At 39.5% G+C, this 10841-nt stretch overlaps 1 protein-coding gene and 1 non-coding gene across 5 annotated transcripts in view; both read left to right on the forward strand.

The window, feature by feature from the left end:
* The window catches only part of MAP3K13 (mitogen-activated protein kinase kinase kinase 13), a 202246-nt gene that overhangs the window by 155108 nt on the left and 36297 nt on the right, over positions 1–10841 (forward strand). For all 4 annotated transcript variants that reach the window (XM_054483563.2, XM_063662490.1, XM_054483564.2 and 1 more), the window contains 4 exons: positions 3182–3373; positions 7503–7661; positions 9627–9785; positions 10699–10807. In XM_054483563.2, coding sequence (XP_054339538.1) covers positions 3182–3373; positions 7503–7661; positions 9627–9785; positions 10699–10807 — 619 coding nt within the window. The remainder of the gene's footprint in view (positions 1–3181; positions 3374–7502; positions 7662–9626; positions 9786–10698; positions 10808–10841) is intronic.
* LOC129034453 (small nucleolar RNA U13) lies at positions 1948–2048 on the forward strand. Its single transcript, XR_008501927.1, has one exon. It is a non-coding gene; the product is annotated as a small nucleolar RNA U13 (small nucleolar RNA).

Raw genomic sequence — 10841 nt, forward strand, 5'->3', positions numbered from 1 at the left:
GTTCGTCAGTCAAGGGAAATAAAAGGTGCATAACATCACTGTTAGACCGTTTCTATGTGGAACAAGTTAAAACATAGTCGAATAGGAGGCTGAGTACCTTTAAAAATGTTTATGTTGATATACTTAAGCATATTACATTATACCTGCCGTATTTATTAGTTCTCTGTAATGATAATTAATCATTTGTTTGTAGCTGCCAGACACTTGGGTTCACCAAGCTTTCCTAAGAGACATATAACCGGAATTTGAAAAAAAATTATTAAAAATCAAGATAAGAATTCTTTGTAGCCTAGAAAATGATAGGAGAGTAATAGAAATAGCTTTGTGGCATTTGACAGGCACATCAGGGCAGGGGAAAATGAAGACTAATTATACTTCTTCATAACCTGCTATGATGTAAGATCATCATCACCTTCATATGATCAGTGCCATGAGCCATGACCTCTAAATTCTTTCATCACTTACAGCAGCTAAAGAGATAGGCATGGGTTGGTAGCTGGCTGAAGACTTTAACTGGATGTCTTACAGATACTCTGCTAACTTCTCTAGAAAGTTTCAAAGGAATGCATGTATACCCATAAGCGATAAGACATAGAGAATTACATATCGTAATTTTTCTTCTCATCTTGAGAACAAAACAGAAGTAGAGTTACTATGATCATTCCCTCTTTCATGAGATAATGGTGTTAACACAGGAATTCCCAATGCGCTTGTCTAAACAGAAGTTAAAAAGCTAAAAGGGAGGCAGTATTGTGCAGAGTGGAGTGGGCAGGGACTTTCAAATTAGGCAGACTGAGTTTGAATCCCAGCTCTGTCACTTATTAGTTGTATGATCTAGTTGTGATTAGGACAAGTCACTTTCTCACTCTGAGCCTTACTTGTAAAAATGGAAAAGGTAATACTTATCTTACAGTAATTTGGGGCAGATTAAATAAGACAAATAAACATGGAAATATCCTTGAAAAACAGAAGAGGTTCTTTCATGTTAGTCTCCTTCCTCCTCCTCCTCCAGGCCTCTGCACATGTTATTTGAAGGCTTTTTTAGTCAAGAAGGTTGAGGTGAAGTTAACAAACATTTGTTAGAGACTTGCTGTGAACCTCTAGGCCTTGAGGTAGACAGAAAAGAACTTGAAGACCTTTCCCTTCAAGGAGCTTATAATCTGTATGAGGAGAGAAAAACTGCATATAAAGAACTAGTGGCTGTTGTTAGTGGCTGTTGTATATCATAGGAATTTAGGGAAGAGAAAGATCTTTTTGGATTGGAATAATTGGAAAAGGTTTTCATGGATGATGTAGGAATTGATGCAAATAAAGGCTAATAGATATATAATATGTCGTATAGGCTGGACGCAGTAGCTCACGCCTGTAATCCCAGCACTTTGGGAGGCCAAGACGGGTGGATCACTTGAGTACAGGAGTTCAAGAGCAGCCTGGGCAACATGACGAAACCCCGTCTCTACTAAAAATAAAAAAAATTAGTGGCCGGGAGCAGTGGCTCAAGCCTGTAATCCCAGCACTTTGGGAGGCTGAGGCAGGCGGATCACCTGAGGTCAAGAGTTCAAGACCAGCCTGACCAATATGGTGAAACCCTGTTTCTACTAAAAATACAAAAATTAGCTGGGCGTGGTGGTGGGCACCTGTAGTCCCAGCTACCCGGGAGGCTGAGACAGGAGAATTGCTTGAACCCGGGAGGTGGAAGTTGTGGTGAGCCAAGATCATGCCACTGCACTCCAGCCTGGGTGACAGAGCGATTCCATCTCAAAAAAAAAAAAAAAAAAATTAGCCTGGCATGGTGGTGCACACCTGTAATCCCAGCCACTTGGGAGGCTGAGGCAGGAGAATCACTTGAGCCTGGGAGGCGGAGGTTGCACCACTGCACTCCAGCCTGGATGACAGAGCGAGACTCTGTCTTAAAAAAAAAAAAAAAAGTTGTATATTGTTTTTCATATTCTTTTGTGATTCATAAGCATGACTGGGTGTTCCCACTCGCGGGTGAGATGTGCCTCCCTCCAACCTTGTTACAACATCAGCACATTACCTGTCTGACATGAAAAAAAAAAGAAATGTTTTTCAAAGATTATGTCAGATGGAAAATTGACTCGTCTTTGGATCCTCAGTCTAGTTAGTTATTTTTAATTTGAGTAAGTTAAAATTCAGCAAATAATATTAAAAGTAGAAGTATTTTGTCTGAATTATCTTTCTGTACAGTCATAAAACCCTCTAAAACTTTAAAAGGAAGAAATTTAAAATTATTCCTTTTTTTTTCTTTTTTTTTTTTTTTTCTGAGACAGAGTCTCACTCTGTCACCCAGGATGGAGTGCAGTGGCACGATCTCGGCTCACTGGAAACTCCTTCTCCCAGCCTCAAGCAATTCTCCTGCCTCAGCCTCCCGAGTAGCTGGCATTACAGGCGTGCACTACTATGCCTGGCTAATTTTTGTATTTTTAGTAGAGACGTGGTTTCACCATGTTGGCCAGGCTGGTCTCGAACTCCTGACCTTGGTGATCCACCTGCCTCGGACTCCCAAAGTGCTGGGATTACAAGTGTGAGCCACCGCGGCCTGGCCAAATTATTATTATTTTTTATTTTTGAGACGGAGTCTAACTCTGTTTCCCAGGCTAGAGTGCAGTGGTGCAATCCCAGCTCACTGCAACCTCCACCTCCCAGGTTCAAGCAGTTTTCTGCCTCAGTCTCCTGAGTAGCTGGGACTACGGGCACGTGCCACCATGCCCAGCTAATTTTTTTGTATATTTGGTAGAGACGGGGTTTCACTATCTTGGCCAGGCTGGTTGGTCTTGAACTCCTGACCTTGTGATCCACCCGCCTTGACCTCCCAAATTTTTCTTAATGATCTAAAACAACATAGTATCCAGCCTGCACAAACTTCAGAAAAGTGTGCTGTTTGTCCTGGAATGGAAGGGTCCCACAGAAAAGGCACCAGACACAGCACAGCATATAGATAGCCAGAGTGAACAAAACAAACAGAAATTGTCTATGTGCATCATAGAGAAACCTGTAGACTAGAGAAGTTTCAATGCTAATTTGAGAATCAGGAACTATTATCTATACACATTTTAAAAATAATTCGGGTATAGAATTGGTTTTTATTAAATACTCTTTAAATATACATATGTATACTTGTATGTGTGTATTGATGTACATGTTTGTGTTTTCTTGGAAGGGGTGTTTGTACTCAGGCCCCATGTTATTGTATTATCATGGAATACTGTGCCCATGGACAACTCTACGAGGTCTTGCGAGCTGGCAGGAAGATCACGCCTCGATTGCTAGTAGACTGGTCCACAGGAATTGCAAGTGGAATGAATTATTTGCACCTCCATAAAATTATTCATCGTGATCTCAAATCACCTAAGTGAGTTCTGGGGCTAATGTTTCAGCTATTTTGTTTTGTTGTTTTGAAATACAGAATTTTTATCAACCTCAGTTGACATTTTCAGACATCATACCTTTAGTTCAGTTTCAATCAGCACGGTGGGTAATTCTGTTTGCGCATCTCTTGGGTTATTGTTGACCTACCTGCTTACCTGTAGGGCAGATACGTCCAGATACCTGAAACCACTTTTCCTTTTTGGTGCTTTTAAATCATACAACTGTGAAACAAAATTCATTATTATCTGAAGTATTCACCTTCTATCATCTCAGATAGCTAATGCCAGACCTTCCCGCTGGAAGGCTTGATTTGTTGTTTTCCATGTGTTCAAAAAACTTTTTAAACTAAGTTTCAGAAATGTATACAACAGGATAAAATGGATAAATAAGAAACAGGCTAGCTGGGTGGAGTGGCTCACACCTGTAATCCTAGCACTTTGGGAGGCCAAGGCGGGTGGATCACTTGAGGTCAGGAGTTCGAGACCAGCCTGACCAACGTGGTGAAACCCTGTCTCTACTAAAAATACAAAAAATCAGCCAGGCATGGTAGCAGGTGCCTGTAGTCCCAGCTACTTGGGAGGCTGAGGCAGAAGAATTGCTTGAACCTAGGAGGAGGAGGTTGCAGTGAGCTGAAATCGCACCGCTGTACTCCAGCCTAGGTGACAGAGCAAGACTCCGTCTCAAAAAAATAAAATAAAATAAAATAAAATAAAAAAGAAAAAGAAACAGAGGCAAAGGAAAAGTTAAAACATTAGAACCAAAAATTGTTCACAAATTATATGCTGTAAGATTCTGTAGACGTGGATTACAGATTTGGCTTTGAGCTTCTAGTGTCTAAGCAAAGGAGGAAATAAACAGTTATAAGGTTCACAATGGCCATAGGTGAAATGAACACTGGCTATGTAAGAGAAGCAGGGCTGTTTCTAGTAATCTCTGTTTTCAGAATGATTTCTTGGCTACTAATCACTTTAAGAGGAGTGTGTAGTTAGTTCCCCAAATTGCATGAAGAAAGAAATTGATGAAATGATTTATTTCAGTATAACTCCTATTTTTAAACATTATTCTTATTATTTATCATCACATTTTGGGTTAGATGAGCAGAGGATTAATCTCTTTTCAAAATATATTTGTAGCCTGGGCAATATAGTGAAAACCCATCTCTACAAAAAATTCAAAAATTAGCCAGGCATGGTAGTATGAGCCTACAGTCCAAGCTACTCAGGAGGCTGAGTTGGGAGGATCACTTAAGCCCAGAAGGTCAAGCCTACAGTAAGCCATGATCACACCACTGCACTCCAGCCTGGACAACAGAGCACAACCCTGTCTCAAAAAATAATAAAAATAAAAATAAAAATATATATTTATTGTATATACACACCCACATATATATTTGCATAGTGCTTTCATGGTTTATAATATCTTGGGGGGATCCATTATCACATCTTTGATCCTGGCAAAAACTGTGTGGGATACGTAACAAGTATTGTTATTCTTATTTTATGTAAGGGAGACTAGAGCTTAGCCCAAAGTCATGGGGCTAGAACTTGAACCTAGAATTTCTGAACCAAAGGCTACTGCATTCTACCTCATTATGTGAAGGTAGGGGATTCACAATGAATCCTGCCTTTCCTCCATGGATGGTAGAAATCAATCCTTCATTATAAACTTCAAAACAGCTCTTATTTATCACCGTCATTCTCAGCAATATTTATTACAGTGCTTAGTTGACTGAACAACCTCCTCCTTGCTTTACTTGCAAGTAAACATGATTGTGTAGTGTTCATTTCTTCCGTTCACATTCTTACCCTGTTGCTTTTGCCATCCAGTGCATACATGTAAAGGACATGAACTACCTGAAGTCCTCTTGGAATGGTCTCTTTTTTAACCAACTTGTTCTCCTTGTGAATTAATCTTAGAGGGAAGGAGTCAGGAAGCCGTAGAATAGAGTAGTAATCGGGTTACCCAGTAAGCCTTTCCCTCTATTAGCAATAATCCCAGCAGCGTTGGCTTCTTTAGGTTTCAAGCTGACTTTGGGAAGACAGAGATCAATCTGACTTGCTGTAACAAGAGATCTCATTGCCTACATTAAATCTGCAGGCTCTGTGAGCCCAACTTTGTCTCACAGAAGATTTCAGAAAAGTTCTAATGTTATATTTCTCTAGTCTCCTCCCAAGTCCATCCTCTCTTGTCACACCAACAGAGGCAGAGAGGAAGTTCCCAGAAAAAGTTCCCTCTTCTAGGGGCTTACTGCCTACTCTCACTTTCCTGGTGTATGATATCAATTCTCCAATTCTCTCATATATCCCATAATATTTTAATCCTTATGCATTTTCACTAAGACTAACACTGTTAAATCAAAACTCCTAAGTTATATAGATTTTACATATTAGGTGCAAAACCAGGGCATGGAGGATGGTATTCAAAAGCAATTGTAAGCTCTGAGCTATTTGGTAAATAGCCATTGGTGTTGCGGTTGTGAGCATGGTAAATGTGAAGGAATCCCTGGTTCAAATGGAGAAGCAAGGGGATAGAATCGGATGCTTTCTGCCTTACAGCCTCCTCAATTCTGATACTATTTGAGGATGAAGCCTCTTATCATTTTTTTTTTTTTTTTGAGACGGGGTCTCGCTCTGTCACCCAGGCTGTAGTTCAGTGGCGTGATCTCGGCTCACTGCAAGCTCCGCCTCCCGGGTTCACGCCATTCTCCTGCCTCAGCCTCCCAAGTAGCTGTGACTACAAGCGCCCACCACCACGCCCGTAAGCCTCTCATCATTAAACATAGGTCCCTAGATGATTAAAGCCTCTGAAACCCTAAGTCATTAACTTTCTAAAGTTCTGAACAGGTTATTTCAAGTGAATTCGATCTAATGTGAAGCTGTCAATTTGGTACCAGATTGTATTCATCTTCAAGGCTGGCAGAGCACTTTGCCTCAGGTCACATTTTCAGATAACTACTATGACAAGTAAAACAGGACTGGTGTGGAATTTACTTAAGCTTGGATTTATTTTTGCTTTTCCCTATCAGCACTAGTGAAATCCCAGCATATATATTAGCCTCTTAATGTCATTAATCCCAAATATCATGGTCGCATTCATGATATTAGTTGGCTATAATTTAAACAGTGTTTTAAAAGAAGTATTCTTCTTTTTAGTGGGCTGGCTAAAGCCAGCAAGGATGGAAACCAATATTTATTGATAACGGTGCCTTACGTATCTTACCTCATTTAATTCAAATGAAAATTCATTGAGATTATTATTACAGGTCTATCATCCCTTATCCAAAACTCTTGAAGCAAGATATTTTCAGAAAGGTAGTGCACTACCTTAGACATCCAGCGAGGTCTGGAGCAGTACCCTAAAATCAACCACATTAACAAATCTGCAGCAAAACTTATTGTTCACACAAAATGGGATGAAGAAAGTGAGTTTGCCTTATACATGTGAAAAAAATATAAACTGGTTGAGAACTTTTTGCATTTTCAAATTGTGAATAAGACCTGAAGAGTCTCCATCCTAAACATGAGAAAACTGGCTTAGAAGAGTTAAGTAAGGCCGGGTGCAGTGGCTCATGCCTGTAATCGCAGCATTTTGGGAGGCTGAGATGGGTGGATCACCTGAGGTCAGAAGTTCGAGACCAGCCTGGCCTACATGGAGAAACCCCATCTCTACTAAAAATACAAAAATTAGCTGGGCATGGTGGCAGGTGCCTGTAATCGCAGCTACTTGGGAGGCTGGGGCAAGGAGAAAATCCCTTGAACCCAGGAGGCAGAGGTTGCAGTCAGCTGAGATCATGCCATTGCACTCCAGCCTGGGAGGCAAGAGTGAAACTCTGTCTCAAAAAAAAAGAAGTTAAATAACTTGGCAAAGGTCACACAGCAAGTGGAAGAGGCAGAGTAAGACTAGGTGTTAAAAGCCCATTACGCTAAACTGCCTCACAAGTATGAATGATGCTGTTTCTAGTGTATAGCCAATGCCCCAGTGACATTGGAAACTGCAAGCTGAATGCTACAAGATAGGAAGCAGCAGATAAAGTCTTCAGTTTCAGCCATTTAGAATCATGGTTTTCGTTAGTACTAATGATTTGGATGTTTTCTTTTTATTTCTTTTTAAAGTGTTTTAGTGACCCACACAGATGCAGTAAAAATTTCAGATTTTGGTACATCTAAGGAACTCAGTGACAAAAGTACCAAGATGTCATTTGCTGGCACAGTTGCATGGATGGCGCCAGAGGTGATACGGAATGAACCTGTCTCTGAAAAGGTTGATATATGGTGAGTGGCGCCACCAGTTGTGCCAACTAAAAAGCCTTTTCCCACTTTCGCCCTATTAGCACTGTCTTCCTTCAGCACTTACTTTTCCAGAATATTCTTCAGTGTTGCTCACTTTTGTTTGATTTCAGCCTCATATTATTATGAGGTACTTCCCAGTATGGTGATATATGGGGAGAAGGATTAGGGGGAATTAGGGTGACTATCCACTCAGTAAGTCATCAGTTTGGGGGACCTCAGAGAATATGCTGAACTTTCTAGAAAACTGAAAGTTTACTTCAAATGATCATTTAGTATGGAAGTCTTTCTGAAATGTGTTACATAATTCTTACCTTCTTGAGTAAAGTACAAGAGCCTACCTATTCTCAGTGACTCAGGTCATCATTACACATATCAACAATGTGCTTTGCTATGATACAATTATGTTCTCTAGACATGTTTGAGATGTAGGAGGTTATTTTGCCCTTTTATTGAACAGCCTCTATAGGCTATGCTTTTAAAAAAAATCTCTATAACATTTCCTCTGAGGTTATAAGTCTTTTCTATTAACTGTATTTTTCCCTGTAATAGCTTTTCTTCTACCCTTAAAACGGCAACTAGTAACTTTTAGGCTTAAAACCAAAATAATAGCACATGTCAAAATTGCATGTAATACCAGAGTAAACAGGATAAAGTAGAAATGTGGGGTCATTTGTAATTTAGATAATCATTACCAAAGTACCCTCCTTAGGGATTACTAATTGATGTTCCCACCGGAAATATGTAAGAGTGTTTTCTCAGTCTCACCAACAAAATGTGCTAAACTCTTGGATTTTTGCCAATCATATAGGTTTAAAAAAATGGTATCTTGAGGTAAAAAAACGGTATCTTGGGTGCATTCCTCTTAGGATAAGTGAGCCTATACGTTTGTTCATATGTGTTAGAGCCATTGTATTTTCTTATTTGTGAATGACTCATAATCTTTGCTCAGCTTTCTGATTTTTACTCATAATTTATCAGAGTATTTTATATATTAAGGAGATTCACATTTTGTGTAAATTGTAGATACTTCACATTTTGTTATTTTGCTTATGGTATTTTTTTCCGTGTCAGATTTTGAAAATATAGTTTAATTTCTCAATTTCTCCTTTTATGGCTTTTAGATTTCATGGTTTAAAAAGTCTAAAAGCCAGGCACAGTGGCTCACACCTGTAATTCCAGCACTTTGGGAGGCCGAGGCTGGTGGATCACTTGAGGTCAGGAGTTCGAGACCAGCCTGGCCAACATGGTGAAACCCCATCTCTACTAAAAATACAAAAAATTAGCTGGGCGTGGTGGCACGCGCCTGTATTCCCAGCTACTTGGGAGGCTGAGGCAGCAGAATTGCTTGAACCCAGGAGGTGGAGGTTGCAGTGAGCCAAGATTGCACCACTGCACTCCAGTCTAGGTGACAGAGCAAGATTCTGTCTTAAAAAAAAAAAAATAAAGTCTTTAACACTCCTAGATAATTTTTTAACTCCTTATTTTTTAGAAGATTTTTATGGTTTCATTTTTCTATTTAAATCTTTGATTCATGTGAAATTTATCTTGATTTATGGTGAGTTATAGATTTAATTTTTTTCCCAGCTGTTCCAACAATATTTATTGACTAATCGATTTTTCCCCGCTGGTTTGTCATGTCACTTCTATCATACATTCAATTCCTAAATGTATTTGGTTTATTTCTGGATTTCTTGTCCAGTCCATTATTCTGGTGGTCTGTTCACACACGGGAGTTAATTATTCAGGTTTTAATTTCTGGTAGTGTTGATTACCCCACATAGATTTTTTTTTTTTCAGAGTTGTCCCAGATGTTTCTGTTTTTCTTACAGCAGTATTAGAATTTTAAAACTGAGTATATGTACTAATTTGATTTAAATTAATAGAGAACTAAAATACCAATCAGTCTTTCTGAAACATCTTCTGTCCACGTTCCCGGCGCTACTGTAGGTCTTTTGGAGTGGTGCTTTGGGAGCTGCTGACAGGAGAAATCCCTTACAAAGATGTAGATTCTTCAGCCATTATCTGGGGTGTTGGAAGCAACAGCCTCCACCTTCCAGTTCCTTCCACTTGCCCTGATGGATTCAAAATCCTTATGAAACAGACATGGTAAGAATATTGTCTCTAAAACAATAGGGAGGTGTCTAATGTTTATTTGGAGTAAATCTGGTGGTGGAAAGAATAGGAGCTTTGGAGTGGGAGAATCTTGGGTTCAAATACTAGCTCTGCCCCTTTCTATCTGTGCAATTTTGGGCATGTTATCCAATATCAGTTTTCTCATTTGTAAAATAGAGACAACACTGATTTATAGAGTTATTGTGTGTAATTAATTAAAATTTAGAAATAAAGAACTCGGTATGATTATCTCGAAATAGTAGGCCTTGGTCAATGATAGCTATTATTTCTTGCTAGTCCTAATGGACTATTATTAAATAGGTCACTGATCCTAGATTTCCATTTCGTCATTAGAGGTATCTCATAATTACTTTTTCCTTTTGCTCTTCAGTATATCAAAACTGTACTGCAGGGCAGCCAGGCACAGTGGCTCACACCTGTAATTCCAACACTTTGGGCAGCAGAGATGGGAGGATTGATTGCTTGAGGCCAGGAGTTCAAGAACAGCTTGGGCAACAGAGTGAGACCCCATCTCTATTTTAAAAACATAAAATAAAATAAAATATAAATAAAAAACTGTACTGCAGGGCCAGGCATGGTGACTCATGCCTGTAATCCCAACACTTTGGGAGGCCGAGGCAGGAGGATCACTTGAGCCCAGGAGTCTGAGATCAGCCTAGGCAACATAGTGAGACCCCATCTCTGAAAAAAAAAAATACATTTAAAGAAATGTTAAAACTGTACGGAGATACAATTCAGTTATGCTATCCTGATATAATGGAGTACAGCTGGTTTTACTCAGATATAGCCATTTTGAAGTAAACAGTCTTTTTCATAAAGTAAAATAAAATCTTCTTTCTCCTGGACACAACTCCTGAAATGCACAAACTGTCTTGTTCACTTTTAGGCAGAGTAAACCTCGAAACCGACCTTCTTTTCGGCAGACACTCATGCATTTAGACATTGCCTCTGCAGATGTACTTGCCACCCCACAAGAAACTTACTTCAAGTCTCAGGTAAGTTGGGAAACTTTCTACCAGGTGCTACTAA

This window comes from Pongo pygmaeus, chromosome 2 (assembly GCF_028885625.2).
Source record: "Pongo pygmaeus isolate AG05252 chromosome 2, NHGRI_mPonPyg2-v2.0_pri, whole genome shotgun sequence".
NCBI classification, from domain to species: domain Eukaryota; kingdom Metazoa; phylum Chordata; class Mammalia; order Primates; family Hominidae; genus Pongo; species Pongo pygmaeus.